The sequence below is a fragment of the Garra rufa genome, chromosome 23 (genome assembly GCF_049309525.1).
Source record: "Garra rufa chromosome 23, GarRuf1.0, whole genome shotgun sequence".
Lineage (NCBI taxonomy): Eukaryota > Metazoa > Chordata > Actinopteri > Cypriniformes > Cyprinidae > Garra > Garra rufa.
The window spans coordinates 30,548,864-30,573,155 of NC_133383.1; the positions used below are offsets into that span (position 1 = coordinate 30,548,864).

Consider the following 24,292-nt stretch of genomic DNA (forward strand, 5'->3'; position numbering starts at 1 on the left):
TGTGTGCTTTTAATTTTATAGTAACAGTTTGGACAGGACCCTTTTCGATTCTAACATGACAATGCATCTGTGTATAAAGCAAGGTTCAAAGAGAAACTATTAATTCAGTCAGTTTGGAAGAACTTGACTGATCTGGTCAAACCAAGTCCTAATTGAGAGACTTTAAATGCTCATCACCAAACACCAATGACTTGTACATATGGCTACAGTCCTTAGACACTTCCAAAACTGTAGCAACAGAGATGGAAATACAATTTATAAATACATGAATTATGTTTCCATCTTTGTTGCCACAGTTTTGGAAGTTTTGGAAAGTTCCCAATACTTTTGTCCATATAGAGTATGTACAAGTCATTGGTGTTTGGTGATGAGTTTTTGGCTCAAGGTCTGCATTTAAAGTCACTCCAAAGGTGTTCAGCTGAGATAAGGACTTGGTTTTACCAGATCAGTCAAGTTCTTCCACACTGACTGAATTAATAGTTTCTTTTTTGGACCTTATACACAGATGTATTGTTATGTTAGAATAGAAAAGGGTCCAGTCCAAACTGTTGCTATAAAATTAGAAGCACACAATCACCTAGAATATCATTATATGGTTAAACATTATGATTTGTACTCATAGAAATGACTAAAGTAGTCAAACCTGTTCAGTAGAAGGAGGTGTCCCAATACTTTTGGCAATATAGTGTGGGTTAAATCATTGTAGTCATACATTTTTGATCACAGTCATAATCATTAAAAATCAGAAGGAATGTAAACTGTATTGATTTGTTTCTATCAGAAGATGAGCTTCTTTGGCTTTTCCCAAGGAAATTCCTCTCGTCCGAAGTGTCCATAGCAGGCTGTTTTCTGGTAGATTGGTTTCTTTAGATCAAGCTCCCTGTAAGATGAAATCATTATGCTGTTATAATAACAATAAGTGTCAGTTTTCCTTTTCCTGTATACTGAGTTTCTCCTGTACTACTTACTTGACAATGACTCCTGGCCTCAGGTCAAAATTCTTCTTAACAATCTCTAGAAGCTCGTCTTCGTCTCTCGTCGATGTGCCGTAATGGAAAACAGACACTGACAAAGGGTGACTAATACCAATGGCATATGAGATCTGGAACAAAAATACAATATTAGCAATACACGCTTGAAATATAATCAGTCAAACAAATCCAGAATTGCACATAATGGCACAATTTATTTATTTTTAATATGTGAAACCAGTCTTAAGTAGCACAGGTATGTTTGTAGCAATAGGCAAAAATACATGGGTCAAAATGATCCATTTTTATTTTATGACAAAAATCATTAGAAAATATTAATTAAAGATCATGTTCCATGAAGATATTTTGTAAACTTCCTACAGTAAATATATCAAAATGTAATTTTTGATTAGTAATACACATTGCTAAGAACTTTGGACAACTTTAAAGGTGATTTTCTCAATATTTAGATTTTTTTGCACCCTCAGATTCCAGATTTTCACATTTTTCTAGTTGTATCTCAGACAAATATTGTCATATCCTAACAAACCATACATCAATTTGTCTTGTTTCCAGGCAAAATATCTAAAAAGTCTTAACTCAAGAAGGATTTTCTAGTCAAGTAAAAATTGTCTTGTTTAAAAAAAAAAACAATTAAGTAGGTTTTTGCTTAGAGCAAGCAAAATAATCTGCCAATAGGGTAAGCAAAGTAATCCTATATCAAACAGAAAACAAGATTATTTTGTTTACCCCATTTTTACCCCCAAGAATTTTTACTTGTCTAGAAAATCCTTCTTGATTTAAGAATTTTTAGATATTTTGACTGGAAACAAGGCAATAAGTCAAAGTAAGAAAAACGTTTTTTGCAATGTAAAAGTTGAATTGTAAAAGTAAAAATTGAGACTTATGACTGGTTTTGTGGTCTAGGGTCACATATTTTACTGATTTTTGTTCCACCAAACTGTCATCTGACAGCAGAAGTCTTACCTGAACCAGAACTCTGCGACACAGTTTGGCTTTGACAAGAGACTTAGCCACCCAGCGGGCGGCGTAAGCACCAGAGCGATCCACTTTAGAGTAATCTTTCCCTGAGAACGCCCCGCCGCCGTGTCCACCCCATCCGCCATAGGTGTCTACAATGATCTTCCTGCCCGTCAGACCAGCATCTGCCTACAACAACAGCAGCATTCACTTGAAAACAAAGTAGATTTCAGCATACTTTTAAAAAGAGTACTTATTATGAAAAAAAAAATAGTTTAAAAGAATACTTTAGTGTGAACCCAATGTAATGTTTTTGAACACTTGCAATGAAACGAAAATGTATTCTAGTTAATTAAAGTGCATCTATATTTGTAATTTCATAATTACTTCTATTGCCTTTTAAATATGGTTTAAGTGTACTGCCGAAGGTATTAAGCATTTGTGGTAACCGTTCACTCCCACGTTACTCTGCGAGCCACTCTGCGAGAGAGAAAAAGAAGAAAGAAGACTGCTCAATCGCGTAACCGGTCTATACCGGCATCATGCAAGGCCTAACCCGCCTTATTTCAGTGAAGCGCGGCCCCCTTTGTGAGTGCACCGTTGTGGCACATCCTTCCCTGGGCACACCGATCTAAAAGAGCAAATTTCTTACATGGTCGTCTTCTGCAGTACTGTGTACTTCTGGATGCGGTGGCTTTTTATCCGCCTCTGACGGTCACGATCGCTGCATCTCATGTCTGGGCTGAGAGCATGCTGGGCCGGTGTTTGTGGATGGTTCATGCCCTCACTGCGAGAGCACAACCATGGCCGCGCTTAGATCCCACCTCTCATTCGTGAGACGGCAGCCCTCATTCTCTACCTTTCCAGTTCGTTGGGCCATAAAGGTTTCTTGGCTGCATCGGTTAGAGGCCAGGGTGATCTGAGGATGCCAGCTTACACTGCAAGCATAGCATCTCCTTTGGCGCTCCGGAGGAGAATAGAATGTTGATCGCTGCATCAGAGGAAGGGTTTACGCCTGCTGTTGCTGAAGACTCTTCTGGGCAGCCCTCCACTGCAGCGGCTGCTCAGTCTGAGTTGGACGCTGAACTGGTGCCCATGGCCCGCCGGGCGGCCGTGAACATCGTGTTGGAGGTGTCAAAACCACCTCCGCCCAAGCGTTCGCAGCTCAAAGGTTGCCGGTCCGATTCCCGCACCGGCAGGAATTGAAGGTGGGGATTGTGTATGAACAGCGCTCTTTCCACCTTCAATACCATGACTGAAGTGCCCTTGAGCAAGGCACTGAACCCCGGGCGCTAGAGCAATGGCTGCCCACTGCTCCGGTGTGTGTTCACAGTGTGTGTGTGTTTGTTCACTTCTCACTGCTGTGTGTGTGCACTTGGATGGGTTAAATGCAGAGGGCCAATTTTGAGTATGGGTCACCATACTTGACAATACGTCACAATTTTCACAACTTTCACTCAATGATTGGTTTCTGGGTGCGAGTGGTGACCTTAAGGTTCGCCTCGCTCCAGTTCCTTTCTTTCCGGAGGTGCATGAGGAGCTCACCAAGACGTGGCGAGCCCCTTATATGGCTTGTTCGCGTCTGAGTTCCTCACTCCTCACTACCCTCAATGGTGGGGAAGCCAGGGGGTACGTTGACGTCCCCCAGGTGGAGCGTGCGGTTGTGGTGCACTTATTTCTGCAATACGTTGCCACCTGGCGGGACCATCCGTGCCGCCTGTCCAAAGCATGTAGGCTTTCATCAGCTCCGGCTGCGAAGGCTTATAATGCTACGGGCCAGGCTGCCTCCGCCTTGCATGTGATGGCCATCCTGCAAGTACACCAGGTCAAAGCACAAAGGTAGTTCTGACTGCAGGTTGATGCAGGAACTGCGCACGGCGACTAACATTGTCCTCCGGGCGGAGAAAGTCACGGCGTGGTCCCTCGGTCAGGTGATGTCCACCATGGTAGTCCAGGAGCGCCATCTCTGGCTGAAACTGGCGCAGATGGCTGACGTCATCTGTGCGCTTTTTTTGACGCCCCCATCTCCCAGGTCGGGAGCCTGGCTAGCGCTTCTCAGTCCGTCTCACTGGTTGATCCGGACAGTACGACTCGGCTACGCGATTCAGTTCACGCAGCACCCGCCCAAGTTCAGAGGCGTCCTGTTCACCTCTGTCCATTCGGAAACCGATGCCTCTGTCTTGGGTGCGGAGATTCCAGTCCTCCTGGTGAAGGACGCAATCGAGCCGGTCCGTCCAGCCGAGATGAAGTCAGGCTTCTACAGCCCTTACAACCAACCTCTTTCCATCTTGGGATCTTTCCATGGTCCTATAGGGCCTTCGGAGAGCTCTGTTTGAACCGCTCAGTTCAGTCGAGCTTAAATATCTGTCACTCAAGACCTCGCTCCTGACTGCGCTGGCCTGTATTAACAGGATGGGAGACCTGCACGCATTCTCGGTCAACGAGACGTGCCTGGAATTTGGGCCAGCCAACCCTCACGTGACCTTGAGACCCTGGCCCGGTTACGTGCCCAAGGTTCCCACCATGCCCCCCAACAGTTGCTTTAGAATTCTGGCACCCCTGGTGGCCTCCATGGTCTTCAGGGCATTGGGAAGGTTACGCAAACGAGCCCCTTGTCTTGAAATGCTAGCCTGTCAGCATTGGGTCTCAGTGCCGCAATGCAGCCCGGGATTGTGGCGTTTCTTCAGAGGTCCCCAAAAGTACGTAATTCGATGTAACGTCAGAGTGAACGACTGAGAGGGAACGTCACGGTTACGAAGGTAACCCTCGTTCCCTGAATCACAATCAGAATCAGAATGAGCTTTATCGCCAGGTATGTTTACACATACTAGGAATTTGTTTTAGTGACAGCAGCTCCACAGTGCAACAGAGTGACAGTGACAAGACAAGACATAGATTATAAAAAAGAACAATATACAAGTACACAAGACAAAGTGCAAAGTGCAAAATAGCAAAAACACAATATACAGAGTATGCCATTACTAGGTACAGGTATATTAGGTGCAAATTTGGATGTAAGTAGGTATTAATAAATACTGAATAGATTAATAAAGTATAGTAGTGCTGCATGTTCCACGTTTACTGACAAGTGTTCATGAGATGGATTGCCTGGGGAAAAAAACTGTTCCGGTGTCTGGTCGTCTTGGTGCTCAGTGCTCTGTAGCGCCGACCAGATGGTAACAGTTCAAAAAGTGAGTGTGCTGGATGTGAGGGGTCCAGAGTGAATTTGCCAGCCCTTTTGCGCACTCTGGATAAGTAGAGATCTTGAAGGGTAGGAAGGGTTGTACCAATGATTCGCTCAGCAGTCCGGACTATGCGACGTAGTCTTCTGAGATCAGAATTGGTAGCTGAGCTGAACCAGACAGTAATTGAAGTGCAGAGGACGGATGCAATGATGGCAGAGTAAAACTGTTTCAGCAGTTCCTGTGGAGGGAACGGAGGGAAGGAGGGAACGGAGACGTTACGTCCTCTTGCCACAATCCTGGACTGCGCTGAATCCGGGTTGCAGCTCAGCTCTTCAACAAAAATGTGAGTGGTTGCACGCCACCTCCTTATATACCCATATGTACGGGGGAGTGGTGCGGCATGCAAATTCCACTCAGCAATGTTCATTGGCACTTTCTCTTAAGCTCAGAGGTGACTGGGTCTCAAGTACGATCCCCAAAAGTACATCACTCAACGTAACGTTTCCATTCCGTCCTTCAGGGAACGAGGGTTACCTTCATAACTGAGACATTTTCTATTTGAATATATTTTAAAATGTAATTTACTCCTGTGATTTCAAAGCTGAATTTTCAGCATCATTACTCCAGTCTTCAGTGTCACGTGATCCTTCAGAAATCATTCTAATATACTGATTTGCTGCTCAACAAACATTTTATTATTATTATTATATTTAAAAAAGTTGAGTAAATTTTTCCAGGATTCTGTGATGAATAGAAAGATCCAAAGATCAACATTTATCTGAAATAAAAAGCTTTTGTAACATTATACACTATACCACTTAAAAGCTGTTTTCATAATAATAATAATAAACGTTTTTTTGAGCAGCAAATCAAAATATTAGAATGATTTCTGAAGGATCATGTGACACTGAAGACTGGAGTAATGATGCTAAAAATTCAGCTTTAAAATCACAGGAATAAATTACATTTTAAAATATATTCAAATTAAAAACAGTTATTTTAAATAGTAAAAATATTTCAGAATTTTACTTTTTCCTGTACTTCAGATCAAATAAATGCAGGCTTAGTGAGCAGTAAAGACTTCTTTAAAAAACATTAAGAATCTTACTGTTCAAAACTTTTGACTGGGAGTATACTTGAAATAAAATAAATGTAAACTGAAATAAAAAAAAAATATAAAGACTTGCACTTAATTTATTTCAGCTACTTGCCATTGCATGTAGTTCAAACTATAAATTAAATGAAACTAAATAAACTAAAATTAACTAATAAAAATTAATAAATAAAATATAGACATATAAAAAAAACATACAACTGACAAAAACACAACTAAATCATCAAAACTTTAAAACTACAATTAAAGGAAAAGCAGAAAATATAAAAATAAAAAAGTGTAATTCCAAATATTAATAAAAATAGTACATAAATAGTACTAAAATAACATTGATCTGCAAATACAGTTTGTTGAATGTAAATAAAATGTAAATATTTTTAAAAGTCTACTACCAACAAACACTTCTCCTTTAAGAAAAAAAAGTAAAGTCTCTTTAAAGTCAAATGGATTTTGATTGGCTGATTGGTTTAGCAGTGAACTCACTACAAAACAACGTTTGGTAACCAAAGTTGACTGTAGCTATAGTATGGAAAAAAATACTATAGAAGTCAATGGCTACCGTCAACTGTTACCAACATTCTTCAAAATATCTTCTTTTGCGCTCAACAGAAGAAAGAATCTCATACAGGTTTGGAATAACCTGACTAAATGATGGCTGATTTTTCATTTCTGGGTGAACTATCACTTGCCATAGCAAGCCAGTTTTTGTGCTTACTCACTTGTGGACCACCTGCAAGGAACTTCCCACTGGGCAGCAGGTGATAAATAGTCTTGTCATCCAGGTATTTGGCAGGAATGACGGCCTTTACGACTTTCTCCATCAGATTGTGACGTATATCGGCCAGCGTGATGTCAGGACTGTGCTGAACTGAGATGACCAAAGTATGAATGCGCAGAGGCTCCATGGCGCCCTTGTTATCACGATACTCCACAGTCACCTGCACTTGTTAATAATTGAAAACATCAATATTATCTGCGGTGTTTGCCCTATTAGTTTACAGAGATAACTACAAGTGGCTGTTCACTTCCTTAAATAGCTATTGTTTCAAAGAAACCTTTCACCTGTGTTTTTGAATCTGGAAGAATCCAAGGACAAACTCCAGTCTTGGAGAGTTCCTTCATTTTGGCATTGAGTTTGTGAGCTAGTAGGATGGTTAGCGGCATACACTCTTCTGTCTCATCAGTGGCGTAGCCAAACATCAGACCCTGTTGAGAAATATGACAGCAATTATTTAACATAAATTATTTCAGTTTGGCACCATTATGCAGGATATATTCAAAAGTGCTTTATCAATCAAATTATTAAATAAATATGTATACTACCAGTCAAAACTTTTTGAACAGTAAGATTTTTTATATGTTAAAGAAGTCTCTTCTGCTCACCAAGCCTGCATTTATTTGATCCAAAGTACAGCAAAAACAGTAGTTTTGAAATATTTTTACTATTTAAAGTAACTGTGTTCTATTTGAATTTATTTTAAAATGTAATTTATTTCTGTGATTTCAAAGCTGAATTTTAAGCATCATTACTCCAGTCACTTTATCCTTCAGAAATCAGTCTAATATTCTGATTTGCTGCTCAAAAACATTTATTTTTATTATTATTTTGAAAACAGCTGAGTAGAATCTTTTCAGGTTTCTTTGATGAATAGAAAGTTCAAAAGAACAGCATTTTCCTAAAATAGAAATCTTTTGTAACATTATAAATGTCTGTATCATCACTTTTGATCAATTTAAAGCATCCTTGCTAAATAAAAGTATTAATAATAGTAATGTTACAAAGGCGTTTTATTTTAGATAAATGCTGATCTTTTGATCTTTCTATTCATTGAAGAATCCTGACAAAATGTATTCAACTGTTTTAAATATTGCTAATAATAATAATAATAATCAGAAATGTTTCTTAAGCAGCAAATCATCACATTAGAATGATTTCTGAAGGAAAGTAAGGAAGCAATGATGCTGAAAATTCAGCTTTGAAATCACAGGAATAAATTACATTTTACAATATATTCAAATAGAAAGCAGTATTTTAAAAAGTAAAAATATTTCTAAATGTTACTGTTTTTGCTGTACTTTGGATCAAATAAATGCAGGCTTGGTGAGCAGAAGAGACTTCTTTAACAAGCATCAAAGGTGTGTGTATAAATATTCATTATTAGGGTCCCTTTATTTGTTGTTGACTGTTTCAAAATTCAACACTTTTATCATGTTTATAAGTTCACAAAACATATTCTTAACATGAAAGCAACATATTTTTCAGCAGAATATCTTGACCTGATCTCCAGCACCGATGTCCTCCATATCTCGGCCTTCAAACACGCAGTCGCTGATCTCAGAGCACTGCGGCTGCAGAGACACCAGCACATTACACGTCTTATAGTCAAAACCTGGAGAGATCACATGACACCAGCACTTTGTTATTATACCTAATCAAACCTGGTAAAGGTTCAATAAATATGACAATATTAATTGTAACTGCTATTCAAAAGTTTAGGGTAGGAATGCATTAAATTGATCAAAAGTGACCGTAAAGACATTTATATTGTTTAAAAAAATGTTTTTATTTCAAAAAATGCTGTTCTTTTAAACTTTATACAAAATTATTGGGCAGCACAACTGTTTTCTGTGGAAGCCTGTTTCCACCACTGAATAAAAAAAGGGGTTATTGCGACTCGTTTGTATCACACTCGTTTGCTATTGCGTTTGTATCACGAATTGCGTTATACAAACTCGCAATTCCAACTTTTTTTTCAATAATTGTGAGATATAAACTCGCAATTCTGAGAAATAAAGTCGCAATTGCGGGATATAAACTTGCAATTGCGAGTCATTAAGTCAGAATTCCGAGATATAAACTCACAATTTCGAGATATAAACTCGCAATACTGAGAAATTAAGTCAGAATTCTAAGATACAAAACTCACAATTCTGAGAAATAAAGTCATAATTATGTGATATAAACTTGCAATTCTGAGTAATTATGTCAGAATTCTGAGATATAAACTCGCAATTCTGAGAAATTAAGTCAGAATTAGAGATAAAAACACAATTGCGAATTTATTTCTTAGAATTGCGAGTTTGTACTTCGGAATTCTGACTTAATTTCTTAGAATTGTGAGTTTATATCAGGTAATTCCTCCGTAATTTCTCAGAATTTCGAGTTTGTATCTCGGAATTCCGACTTAATTTCTCAGAATTGCGAGTTTATATCACGTAATTCCGATGAATTGCGAGTTTGTATCTTGGAATTCCAACGTAATTTCTCAGAATTGCGAGTTTGTATCTCGGAATTCCGACTTAATTTCTCAGATTTGCGAGTTTATAGAATATCTCGGAATTCTGACCTTACAACTCACAATTGCAAGCTTATAACACGTAATTCCGACTTCATTTCTCAGAATTGCGAGTTTATATTACGTAATTCCAACGTAATTTCTCAGAATTGCGAGTTTGTATCTCGGAATTCCGACTTAATTTCTCAGAATAGCTTGTTTATATCTCGGAATTCTGACCTTACAACTCACAATTGCAAGCTTATAACACGTAATTCTGACTTCATTTCTCAGAATTGCGAATTTATATCACGTAATTCTAACGTAATTTCTCAGAATTGTGAGTTTGTATCTCGGAATTCCGACTTAATTTCTCAGAATAGCTTGTTTATATCTCGGAATTCTGACCTTACAACTCACAATTGCAAGCTTATAACACGTAATTCCGACTTCATTTCTCAGAATTGCGAGTTTATATCACGTAATTCCGACGTAATTTTTCAGAATTGCGAGTTTGTATCTTGGAATTCCGACTTAATTTCTCAGAATTGCGAGTTTATATCACGTAATTCCAACTTAATTTCTCAGAATTGCGAGTTTGTATCTTGGAATTCCGACTTAATTTCTCAGAATTGCGAGTTTATATCACGTAATTCCAACTTAATTTCTCAGAATTGCGAGTTTGTATCTTGGAATTCCGACTTAATTTCTCAGAATTGCGAGTTTATATCACGTAATTCTGACCTTACAACTCGCAATTGCAAGCTTATATCACGTAATTCCGACTTCATTTCTCAGAATTGCGAGTTTATATCACGTAATTCCGATGTAATTTTTCAGAATTGCGAGTTTATATCTCGGAATTCTGACTTAATTTCTCAGAATTGCGAGTTTATATCACATAATTCCAATGTAATTTCTCAGAATTGCGAGTTTATATCTCGGAATTCCGACTTAAATTCTCAGAATTGTGAGTTTATATCACATAATTCCAATGTAATTTCTCAGAATTGCGAGTTTATATCTCGGAATTCTGACTTAATTTCTCAGAATTGCATGTTTATATCTCGGAATTCTGACTTTACAACTCGCAATTGCAAGCTTATATCACGGAATTCCGACTTCATTTCTCAGAATTGCGAGTTTATATCTCACAAATCTGAGAAAAAAAGCCAGAACTGCAAGATACAAAGTCGCAGTTGTGAGAGAAAAAAATCTGCATTGCGAGAAAAAAAGTCTGATTTTAAAGGTTATTTCTCGCAATTCTGATTTCATTTCTCACAATTGTTTAGAGTTTAGATCTCGCAATTCTGACTTTATATCTAGTCATTTTGACTTTATAACTCGCAATTGTGCGTTTATATCTTACAGTTCTTAGAAAAAAGTCTTGTGAGGTAAAAAGTCACAATTAATTATTATTATTTTTTAATTTAGAGATCACATGACACCAGCACTTTGTTATTATACCTAATCAAACCTGGTAAAGGTTCAATAAATATGACAATATTAATTGTAACTGCTATTCAAAAGTTTAGGGTAGGAATGCATTAAATTGATCAAAAGTGACCGTAAAGACATTTATATTGTTTAAAAAAATGTTTTTATTTCAAAAAATGCTGTTCTTTTAAACTTTATACAAAATTATTGGGCAGCACAACTGTTTTCTGTGGAAGCCTGTTTCCACCACTGAATAAAAAAAAAGGGTTATTGCGACTCGTTTGTATCACACTCGTTTGCTATTGTGTTTGTATCACGAATTGCGTGATACAAACTCGCAATTCCAACTTTTTTTTCAATAATTGTGAGATATAAACTCGCAATTCTGAGAAATAAAGTCGCAATTGCGGGATATAAACTTGCAATTGCGAGTCATTAAGTCAGAATTCCGAGATATAAACTCACAATTTCGAGATATAAACTCGCAATACTGAGAAATTAAGTCAGAATTCTAAGATACAAAACTCACAATTCTGAGAAATAAAGTCATAATTATGTGATATAAACTTGCAATTCTGAGTAATTATGTCAGAATTCTGAGATATAAACTCGCAATTCTGAGAAATTAAGTCAGAATTAGAGATAAAAACACAATTGCGAATTTATTTCTTAGAATTGCGAGTTTGTACTTCGGAATTCTGACTTAATTTCTTAGAATTGTGAGTTTATATCAGGTAATTCCTCCGTAATTTCTCAGAATTTCGAGTTTGTATCTCGGAATTCCGACTTAATTTCTCAGAATTGCGAGTTTATATCACGTAATTCCGATGAATTGCGAGTTTGTATCTTGGAATTCCAACGTAATTTCTCAGAATTGCGAGTTTGTATCTCGGAATTCCGACTTAATTTCTCAGATTTGCGAGTTTATAGAATATCTCGGAATTCTGACCTTACAACTCACAATTGCAAGCTTATAACACGTAATTCCGACTTCATTTCTCAGAATTGCGAGTTTATATTACGTAATTCCAACGTAATTTCTCAGAATTGCGAGTTTGTATCTCGGAATTCCGACTTAATTTCTCAGAATAGCTTGTTTATATCTCGGAATTCTGACCTTACAACTCACAATTGCAAGCTTATAACACGTAATTCTGACTTCATTTCTCAGAATTGCGAGTTTATATCACGTAATTCTAACGTAATTTCTCAGAATTGTGAGTTTGTATCTCGGAATTCCGACTTAATTTCTCAGAATAGCTTGTTTATATCTCGGAATTCTGACCTTACAACTCACAATTGCAAGCTTATAACACGTAATTCCGACTTCATTTCTCAGAATTGCGAGTTTATATCACGTAATTCCGACGTAATTTTTCAGAATTGCGAGTTTGTATCTTGGAATTCCGACTTAATTTCTCAGAATTGCGAGTTTATATCACGTAATTCCAACTTAATTTCTCAGAATTGCGAGTTTGTATCTTGGAATTCCGACTTAATTTCTCAGAATTGCGAGTTTATATCACGTAATTCCAACTTAATTTCTCAGAATTGCGAGTTTGTATCTTGGAATTCCGACTTAATTTCTCAGAATTGCGAGTTTATATCACGTAATTCTGACCTTACAACTCGCAATTGCAAGCTTATATCACGTAATTCCGACTTCATTTCTCAGAATTGCGAGTTTATATCACGTAATTCCGATGTAATTTTTCAGAATTGCGAGTTTATATCTCGGAATTCTGACTTAATTTCTCAGAATTGCGAGTTTATATCACATAATTCCAATGTAATTTCTCAGAATTGCGAGTTTATATCTCGGAATTCCGACTTAAATTCTCAGAATTGTGAGTTTATATCACATAATTCCAATGTAATTTCTCAGAATTGCGAGTTTATATCTCGGAATTCTGACTTAATTTCTCAGAATTGCATGTTTATATCTCGGAATTCTGACTTTACAACTCGCAATTGCAAGCTTATATCACGGAATTACGACTTCATTTCTCAGAATTGCGAGTTTATATCTCACAAATCTGAGAAAAAAAGCCAGAACTGCAAGATACAAAGTCGCAGTTGTGAGAGAAAAAAATCTGCATTGCGAGAAAAAAAGTCTGATTTTAAAGGTTATTTCTCGCAATTCTGATTTCATTTCTCACAATTGTTTAGAGTTTAGATCTCGCAATTCTGACTTTATATCTAGTCATTTTGACTTTATAACTCGCAATTGTGCGTTTATATCTTACAGTTCTGAGAAAAAAGTCTTGTGAGGTAAAAAGTCACAATTAATTATTATTATTTTTTAATTTAGAGATCACATGACACCAGCACTTTGTTATTATACCTAATCAAACCTGGTAAAGGTTCAATAAATATGACAATATTAATTGTAACTGCTATTCAAAAGTTTAGGGTAGGAATGCATTAAATTGATCAAAAGTGACCGTAAAGACATTTATATTGTTTAAAAAAATGTTTTTATTTCAAAAAATGCTGTTCTTTTAAACTTTATACAAAATTATTGGGCAGCACAACTGTTTTCTGTGGAAGCCTGTTTCCACCACTGAATAAAAAAAAAGGGTTATTGCGACTCGTTTGTATCACACTCGTTTGCTATTGTGTTTGTATCACGAATTGCGTGATACAAACTCGCAATTCCAACTTTTTTTTCAATAATTGTGAGATATAAACTCGCAATTCTGAGAAATAAAGTCGCAATTGCGGGATATAAACTTGCAATTGCGAGTCATTAAGTCAGAATTCCGAGATATAAACTCACAATTTCGAGATATAAACTCGCAATACTGAGAAATTAAGTCAGAATTCTAAGATACAAAACTCACAATTCTGAGAAATAAAGTCATAATTATGTGATATAAACTTGCAATTCTGAGTAATTATGTCAGAATTCTGAGATATAAACTCGCAATTCTGAGAAATTAAGTCAGAATTAGAGATAAAAACACAATTGCGAATTTATTTCTTAGAATTGCGAGTTTGTACTTCGGAATTCTGACTTAATTTCTTAGAATTGTGAGTTTATATCAGGTAATTCCTCCGTAATTTCTCAGAATTTCGAGTTTGTATCTCGGAATTCCGACTTAATTTCTCAGAATTGCGAGTTTATATCACGTAATTCCGATGAATTGCGAGTTTGTATCTTGGAATTCCAACGTAATTTCTCAGAATTGCGAGTTTGTATCTCGGAATTCCGACTTAATTTCTCAGATTTGCGAGTTTATAGAATATCTCGGAATTCTGACCTTACAACTCACAATTGCAAGCTTATAACACGTAATTCCGACTTCATTTCTCAGAATTGCGAGTTTATATTACGTAATTCCAACGTAATTTCTCACAATTGCGAGTTTGTATCTCGGAATTCCGACTTAATTTCTCAGAATAGCTTGTTTATATCTCGGAATTCTGACCTTACAACTCACAATTGCAAGCTTATAACACGTAATTCTGACTTCATTTCTCAGAATTGCGAGTTTATATCACGTAATTCTAACGTAATTTCTCAGAATTGTGAGTTTGTATCTCGGAATTCCGACTTAATTTCTCAGAATAGCTTGTTTATATCTCGGAATTCTGACCTTACAACTCACAATTGCAAGCTTATAACACGTAATTCCGACTTCATTTCTCAGAATTGCGAGTTTATATCACGTAATTCCGACGTAATTTTTCAGAATTGCGAGTTTGTATCTTGGAATTCCGACTTAATTTCTCAGAATTGCGAGTTTATATCACGTAATTCCAACTTAATTTCTCAGAATTGCGAGTTTGTATCTTGGAATTCCGACTTAATTTCTCAGAATTGCGAGTTTATATCACGTAATTCCAACTTAATTTCTCAGAATTGCGAGTTTGTATCTTGGAATTCCGACTTAATTTCTCAGAATTGCGAGTTTATATCACGTAATTCTGACCTTACAACTCGCAATTGCAAGCTTATATCACGTAATTCCGACTTCATTTCTCAGAATTGCGAGTTTATATCACGTAATTCCGATGTAATTTTTCAGAATTGCGAGTTTATATCTCGGAATTCTGACTTAATTTCTCAGAATTGCGAGTTTATATCACATAATTCCAATGTAATTTCTCAGAATTGCGAGTTTATATCTCGGAATTCCGACTTAAATTCTCAGAATTGTGAGTTTATATCACATAATTCCAATGTAATTTCTCAGAATTGCGAGTTTATATCTCGGAATTCTGACTTAATTTCTCAGAATTGCATGTTTATATCTCGGAATTCTGACTTTACAACTCGCAATTGCAAGCTTATATCACGGAATTCCGACTTCATTTCTCAGAATTGCGAGTTTATATCTCACAAATCTGAGAAAAAAAGCCAGAACTGCAAGATACAAAGTCGCAGTTGTGAGAGAAAAAAATCTGCATTGCGAGAAAAAAAGTCTGATTTTAAAGGTTATTTCTCGCAATTCTGATTTCATTTCTCACAATTGTTTAGAGTTTAGATCTCGCAATTCTGACTTTATATCTAGTCATTTTGACTTTATAACTCGCAATTGTGCGTTTATATCTTACAGTTCTGAGAAAAAAGTCTTGTGAGGTAAAAAGTCACAATTAATTATTATTATTTTTTAATTTAGAGATCACATGACACCAGCACTTTGTTATTATACCTAATCAAACCTGGTAAAGGTTCAATAAATATGACAATATTAATTGTAACTGCTATTCAAAAGTTTAGGGTAGGAATGCATTAAATTGATCAAAAGTGACCGTAAAGACATTTATATTGTTTAAAAAAATGTTTTTATTTCAAAAAATGCTGTTCTTTTAAACTTTATACAAAATTATTGGGCAGCACAACTGTTTTCTGTGGAAGCCTGTTTCCACCACTGAATAAAAAAAAAGGGTTATTGCGACTCGTTTGTATCACACTCGTTTGCTATTGTGTTTGTATCACGAATTGCGTGATACAAACTCGCAATTCCAACTTTTTTTTCAATAATTGTGAGATATAAACTCGCAATTCTGAGAAATAAAGTCGCAATTGCGGGATATAAACTTGCAATTGCGAGTCATTAAGTCAGAATTCCGAGATATAAACTCACAATTTCGAGATATAAACTCGCAATACTGAGAAATTAAGTCAGAATTCTAAGATACAAAACTCACAATTCTGAGAAATAAAGTCATAATTATGTGATATAAACTTGCAATTCTGAGTAATTATGTCAGAATTCTGAGATATAAACTCGCAATTCTGAGAAATTAAGTCAGAATTAGAGATAAAAACACAATTGCGAATTTATTTCTTAGAATTGCGAGTTTGTACTTCGGAATTCTGACTTAATTTCTTAGAATTGTGAGTTTATATCAGGTAATTCCTCCGTAATTTCTCAGAATTTCGAGTTTGTATCTCGGAATTCCGACTTAATTTCTCAGAATTGCGAGTTTATATCACGTAATTCCGATGAATTGCGAGTTTGTATCTTGGAATTCCAACGTAATTTCTCAGAATTGCGAGTTTGTATCTCGGAATTCCGACTTAATTTCTCAGATTTGCGAGTTTATAGAATATCTCGGAATTCTGACCTTACAACTCACAATTGCAAGCTTATAACACGTAATTCCGACTTCATTTCTCAGAATTGCGAGTTTATATTACGTAATTCCAACGTAATTTCTCAGAATTGCGAGTTTGTATCTCGGAATTCCGACTTAATTTCTCAGAATAGCTTGTTTATATCTCGGAATTCTGACCTTACAACTCACAATTGCAAGCTTATAACACGTAATTCTGACTTCATTTCTCAGAATTGCGAGTTTATATCACGTAATTCTAACGTAATTTCTCAGAATTGTGAGTTTGTATCTCGGAATTCCGACTTAATTTCTCAGAATAGCTTGTTTATATCTCGGAATTCTGACCTTACAACTCACAATTGCAAGCTTATAACACGTAATTCCGACTTCATTTCTCAGAATTGCGAGTTTATATCACGTAATTCCGACGTAATTTTTCAGAATTGCGAGTTTGTATCTTGGAATTCCGACTTAATTTCTCAGAATTGCGAGTTTATATCACGTAATTCCAACTTAATTTCTCAGAATTGCGAGTTTGTATCTTGGAATTCCGACTTAATTTCTCAGAATTGCGAGTTTATATCACGTAATTCCAACTTAATTTCTCAGAATTGCGAGTTTGTATCTTGGAATTCCGACTTAATTTCTCAGAATTGCGAGTTTATATCACGTAATTCTGACCTTACAACTCGCAATTGCAAGCTTATATCACGTAATTCCGACTTCATTTCTCAGAATTGCGAGTTTATATCACGTAATTCCGATGTAATTTTTCAGAATTGCGAGTTTATATCTCGGAATTCTGACTTAATTTCTCAGAATTGCGAGTTTATATCACATAATTCCAATGTAATTTCTCAGAATTGCGAGTTTATATCTCGGAATTCCGACTTAAATTCTCAGAATTGTGAGTTTATATCACATAATTCCAATGTAATTTCTCAGAATTGCGAGTTTATATCTCGGAATTCTGACTTAATTTCTCAGAATTGCATGTTTATATCTCGGAATTCTGACTTTACAACTCGCAATTGCAAGCTTATATCACGGAATTCCGACTTCATTTCTCAGAATTGCGAGTTTATATCTCACAAATCTGAGAAAAAAAGCCAGAACTGCAAGATACAAAGTCGCAGTTGTGAGAGAAAAAAATCTGCATTGCGAGAAAAAAAGTCTGATTTTAAAGGTTATTTCTCGCAATTCTGATTTCATTTCTCACAATTGTTTAGAGTTTAGATCTCGCAATTCTGACTTTATATCTAGTCATTTTGACTTTATAACTCGCAATTGTGCGTTTATATCTTACAGTTCTGAGAAAAAAGTCTTGTGAGGTAAAAAGTCACAATTAATTATTATTATTTTTTAATTTAGAGATCACATGACACCAGCACTTTGTTATTATACCTAATCAAACCTGGTAAAGGTTCAATAAATATGACAATATTAATTGTAACTGCTATTCAAAAGTTTAGGGTAGGAATGCATTAAATTGATCAAAAGTGACCGTAAAGACATTTATATTGTTTAAAAAAATGTTTTTATTTCAAAAAATGCTGTTCTTTTAAACTTTATACAAAATTATTGGGCAGCACAACTGTTTTCTGTGGAAGCCTGTTTCCACCACTGAATAAAAAAAAAGGGTTATTGCGACTCGTTTGTATCACACTCGTTTGCTATTGCGTTTGTATCACGAATTGCGTGATACAAACTCGCAATTCCAACTTTTTTTTCAATAATTGTGAGATATAAACTCGCAATTCTGAGAAATAAAGTCGCAATTGCGGGATATAAACTTGCAATTGCGAGTCATTAAGTCAGAATTCCGAGATATAAACTCACAATTTCGAGATATAAACTCGCAATACTGAGAAATTAAGTCAGAATTCTAAGATACAAAACTCACAATTCTGAGAAATAAAGTCATAATTATGTGATATAAACTTGCAATTCTGAGTAATTATGTCAGAATTCTGAGATATAAACTCGCAATTCTGAGAAATTAAGTCAGAATTAGAGATAAAAACACAATTGCGAATTTATTTCTTAGAATTGCGAGTTTGTACTTCGGAATTCTGACTTAATTTCTTAGAATTGTGAGTTTATATCAGGTAATTCCTCCGTAATTTCTCAGAATTTCGAGTTTGTATCTCGGAATTCCGACTTAATTTCTCAGAATTGCGAGTTTATATCACGTAATTCCGATGAATTGCGAGTTTGTATCTTGGAATTCCAACGTAATTTCTCAGAATTGCGAGTTTGTATCTCGGAATTCCAATTTAATTTCTCAGAATTGCGAGTTTATATCACGTAATTCCAACGTAATTTCTCAGAATTGCGAGTTTGTATCTCGGAATTCCGACTTAATTTCTCAGAATAGCTTGTTTATATCTCGGAATTCTGACCTTACAACTCACAATTGCAAGCCTATAACACGTAATTCCGACTTCATTTCTCAGAATTGCGAGTTTGTATCTCGGAATTCCGACTTAATTTCTCAGAATTGCGAGTTTGTATCTCGGAATTCCGACTTAATTTCTCAGAATAGCTTGTTTATATCTCGGAATTCTGACCTTACAACTCACAATTGCAAGCTTATAACACGTAATTCCGACTTCATTTCTCAGAATTGCGAGTTTATATTACGTAATTCCAACGTAATTTCTCAGAATTGCGAGTTTGTATCTCGGAATTCCGACTTAATTTCTCAGAATAGCTTGTTTATATCTCGGAATTCTGACCTTACAACTCACAATTGCAAGCTTATAACACGTAATTCTGACTTCATTTCTCAGAATTGCGAATTTATATCACGTAATTCTAACGTAATTTCTCAGAATTGTGAGTTTGTATCTCGGAATTCCGACTTAATTTCTCAGAATAGCTTGTTTATATCTCGGAATTCTGACCTTACAACTCACAATTGCAAGCTTATAACACGTAATTCCGACTTCATTTCTCAGAATTGCGAGTTTATATCACGTAATTCCGACGTAATTTTTCAGAATTGCGAGTTTGTATCTTGGAATTCCGACTTAATTTCTCAGAATTGCGAGTTTATATCACGTAATTCCAACTTAATTTCTCAGAATTGCGAGTTTGTATCTTGGAATTCCGACTTAATTTCTCAGAATTGCGAGTTTATATCACGTAATTCCAACTTAATTTCTCAGAATTGCGAGTTTGTATCTTGGAATTCCGACTTAATTTCTCAGAATTGCGAGTTTATATCACGTAATTCTGACCTTACAACTCGCAATTGCAAGCTTATATCACGTAATTCCGACTTCATTTCTCAGAATTGCGAGTTTATATCATGTAATTCCGATGTAATTTTTCAGAATTGCGAGTTTATATCTCGGAATTCTGACTTAATTTCTCAGAATTGCGAGTTTATATCACATAATTCCAATGTAATTTCTCAGAATTGCGAGTTTATATCTCGGAATTCCGACTTAAATTCTCAGAATTGTGAGTTTATATCACATAATTCCAATGTAATTTCTCAGAATTGCGAGTTTATATCTCGGAATTCTGACTTAATTTCTCAGAATTGCATGTTTATATCTCGGAATTCTGACTTTACAACTCGCAATTGCAAGCTTATATCACGGAATTCCGACTTCATTTCTCAGAATTGCGAGTTTATATCTCACAAATCTGAGAAAAAAAGCCAGAACTGCAAGATACAAAGTCGCAGTTGTGAGAGAAAAAAATCTGCATTGCGAGAAAAAAAGTCTGATTTTAAAGGTTATTTCTCGCAATTCTGATTTCATTTCTCACAATTGTTTAGAGTTTAGATCTCGCAATTCTGACTTTATATCTAGTCATTTTGACTTTATAACTCGCAATTGTGCGTTTATATCTTACAGTTCTGAGAAAAAAGTCTTGTGAGGTAAAAAGTCACAATTAATTATTATTATTTTTTAATTTAGAGATCACATGACACCAGCACTTTGTTATTATACCTAATCAAACCTGGTAAAGGTTCAATAAATATGACAATATTAATTGTAACTGCTATTCAAAAGTTTAGGGTAGGAATGCATTAAATTGATCAAAAGTGACCGTAAAGACATTTATATTGTTTAAAAAAATGTTTTTATTTCAAAAAATGCTGTTCTTTTAAACTTTATACAAAATTATTGGGCAGCACAACTGTTTTCTGTGGAAGCCTGTTTCCACCACTGAATAAAAAAAAAGGGTTATTGCGACTCGTTTGTATCACACTCGTTTGCTATTGCGTTTGTATCACGAATTGCGTGATACAAACTCGCAATTCCAACTTTTTTTTCAATAATTGTGAGATATAAACTCGCAATTCTGAGAAATAAAGTCGCAATTGCGGGATATAAACTTGCAATTGCGAGTCATTAAGTCAGAATTCCGAGATATAAACTCACAATTTCGAGATATAAACTCGCAATACTGAGAAATTAAGTCAGAATTCTAAGATACAAAACTCACAATTCTGAGAAATAAAGTCATAATTATGTGATATAAACTTGCAATTCTGAGTAATTATGTCAGAATTCTGAGATATAAACTCGCAATTCTGAGAAATTAAGTCAGAATTAGAGATAAAAACACAATTGCGAATTTATTTCTTAGAATTGCGAGTTTGTACTTCGGAATTCTGACTTAATTTCTTAGAATTGTGAGTTTATATCAGGTAATTCCTCCGTAATTTCTCAGAATTTCGAGTTTGTATCTCGGAATTCCGACTTAATTTCTCAGAATTGCGAGTTTATATCACGTAATTCCGATGAATTGCGAGTTTGTATCTTGGAATTCCAACGTAATTTCTCAGAATTGCGAGTTTGTATCTCGGAATTCCAATTTAATTTCTCAGAATTGCGAGTTTATATCACGTAATTCCAACGTAATTTCTCAGAATTGCGAGTTTGTATCTCGGAATTCCGACTTAATTTCTCAGAATAGCTTGTTTATATCTCGGAATTCTGACCTTACAACTCACAATTGCAAGCCTATAACACGTAATTCCGACTTCATTTCTCAGAATTGCGAGTTTGTATCTCGGAATTCCGACTTAATTTCTCAGAATTGCGAGTTTGTATCTCGGAATTCCGACTTAATTTCTCAGAATAGCTTGTTTATATCTCGGAATTCTGACCTTACAACTCACAATTGCAAGCTTATAACACGTAATTCCGACTTCATTTCTCAGAATTGCGAGTTTATATTACGTAATTCCAACGTAATTTCTCAGAATTGCGAGTTTGTATCTCGGAATTCCGACTTAATTTCTCAGAATAGCTTGTTTATATCTCGGAATTCTGACCTTACAACTCACAATTGCAAGCTTATAACACGTAATTCTGACTTCATTTCTCAGAATTGCGAATTTATATCACGTAATTCTAACGTAATTTCTCAGAATTGTGAGTTTGTATCTCGGAATTCCGACTTAATTTCTCAGAATAGCTTGTTTATATCTCGGAATTCTGACCTTACAACTCACAATTGCAAGCTTATAACACGTAATTCCGACTTCATTTCTCAGAATTGCGAGTTTATATCACGTAATTCCGACGTAATTTTTCAGAATTGCGAGTTTGTATCTTGGAATTCCGACTTAATTTCTCAGAATTGCGAGTTTATATCACGTAATTCCAACTTAATTTCTCAGAATTGCGAGTTTGTATCTTGGAATTCCGACTTAATTTCTCAGAATTGCGAGTTTATATCACGTAATTCCAACTTAATTTCTCAGAATTGCGAGTTTGTATCTTGGAATTCCGACTTAATTTCTCAGAATTGCGAGTTTATATCACGTAATTCTGACCTTACAACTCGCAATTGCAAGCTTATATCACGTAATTCCGACTTCATTTCTCAGAATTGCGAGTTTATATCATGTAATTCCGATGTAATTTTTCAGAATTGCGAGTTTATATCTCGGAATTCTGACTTAATTTCTCAGAATTGCGAGTTTATATCACATAATTCCAATGTAATTTCTCAGAATTGCGAGTTTATATCTCGGAATTCCGACTTAAATTCTCAGAATTGTGAGTTTATATCACATAATTCCAATGTAATTTCTCAGAATTGCGAGTTTATATCTCGGAATTCTGACTTAATTTCTCAGAATTGCATGTTTATATCTCGGAATTCTGACTTTACAACTCGCAATTGCAAGCTTATATCACGGAATTCCGACTTCATTTCTCAGAATTGCGAGTTTATATCTCACAAATCTGAGAAAAAAAGCCAGAACTGCAAGATACAAAGTCGCAGTTGTGAGAGAAAAAAATCTGCATTGCGAGAAAAAAAGTCTGATTTTAAAGGTTATTTCTCGCAATTCTGATTTCATTTCTCACAATTGTTTAGAGTTTAGATCTCGCAATTCTGACTTTATATCTAGTCATTTTGACTTTATAACTCGCAATTGTGCGTTTATATCTTACAGTTCTGAGAAAAAAGTCTTGTGAGGTAAAAAGTCACAATTAATTATTATTATTTTTTAATTTAGTACTAGTGGAAAAAGGCTTCCATAATTTTCAACATTGACAATAATCTGAAATATTTATGAAGCAGAAAATCAGCATATTAGAAGTATTTCTGAAGAATCATGTGACACTGAATCACATGATATGAATTTGAATTACATTTTTAACTATTTACACGTGTGTTTGTGTATATAGATACCTTTTGACGAGTCATCATATCCAATACTCTTAACAGTGTCTCTAACCACTTTCTGAAGGTCCATGACAGCCTTTGAAGTCACTTCACCACAAAGAAGGATCATACCAGTCTTTGACACACATTCTGGTCCAGAAATAAGAAAATAATGTTAAGATTAATAACTCAAAATTTCAAGTTTATATCTCAGAATTCTGACTTTATAACTCGCAATTGCAAGTTTATATCACACAATTCCCACTTAATTTCTCAGAATTGCGAGTTTATATCTCAGAATTCTGACCTAATAACTCAAAATTTCAAGTTTATATCACACAATTCTGACCTAATAACTCAAAATTTCAAGTTTATATCACACAATTCTGACCTAATAACTCAAAATTACAAGTTTATATCTCTCAATTTTGACTGTATAACTGCCCAGCTAAACATTATTGAATCTTAGATTCATGTTTGTAAACCATGCATTTGTTAGTCAAGTCATTTATGAACATTTGAAATAATAATCATGAATGTCATCATACCACATGCCACTTTGGAGTCCGGGTCCTGTGTCAGGTAAGCATCCAGAACAGCATCACTGATCTGATCACACATTTTATCTAACAGGAATTAAACTACATTAGTATGCATATTTCGTTTGAATGTGTAATTTATTGATTATTCATAAAACATTATATAGCATTTCTACTACAATAACAGATTGCTATAATGACTCAAGGGCATGTACAGACATGTAGCCTACAGCAATACTGAGGATTTTTATCAGCACAGTACAAGTTAGCAAGTAATGTTCATTGACAGTGAAATCTGCGCATGTCAATATGAAACAATGTTTGATATTTACCAGAATGTCCTTCTCCTACAGACTCAGATGTGAAAAGGAAAGTTTTTCCCGGTTTGTTATAACCAGAGGGATTCATGATGAAAACTACAGCTTTGTAACTGCAACTACGTCTAAAACGCTCTAGTGTAAATTTTACAGTTACTCTGAAGTGTAAGAACTTTAATGGGCGTGGCTTAGAGGTAGTATTTACTTTAACCAATCACAAGCGGCTCTTTCGTCAGGCAAAGACATAAATAGAGACGGACCTG

The 24,292-nt window shown here is 35.3% G+C and overlaps 1 protein-coding gene across 1 annotated transcript; it reads right to left on the reverse strand.

Annotated features, from left to right (window-relative positions):
* Positions 1–220: 220 nt before the first annotated feature.
* On the reverse strand, positions 221–24,199 carry mat2al (methionine adenosyltransferase II, alpha-like). Its single transcript, XM_073829322.1, has 9 exons — positions 24,045–24,199; positions 23,722–23,799; positions 23,201–23,323; positions 8,529–8,641; positions 7,314–7,457; positions 6,971–7,189; positions 1,959–2,141; positions 969–1,102; positions 221–880 (listed from the first exon to the last, which is right to left on the reverse strand). The coding sequence occupies exons 1-9, from the start codon at positions 24,118–24,120 to the stop codon at positions 778–780; spliced, it is 1,173 nt and encodes a 390-aa protein (XP_073685423.1). The 5' UTR covers positions 24,121–24,199; the 3' UTR covers positions 221–777.
* Positions 24,200–24,292: the final 93 nt, after the last annotated feature.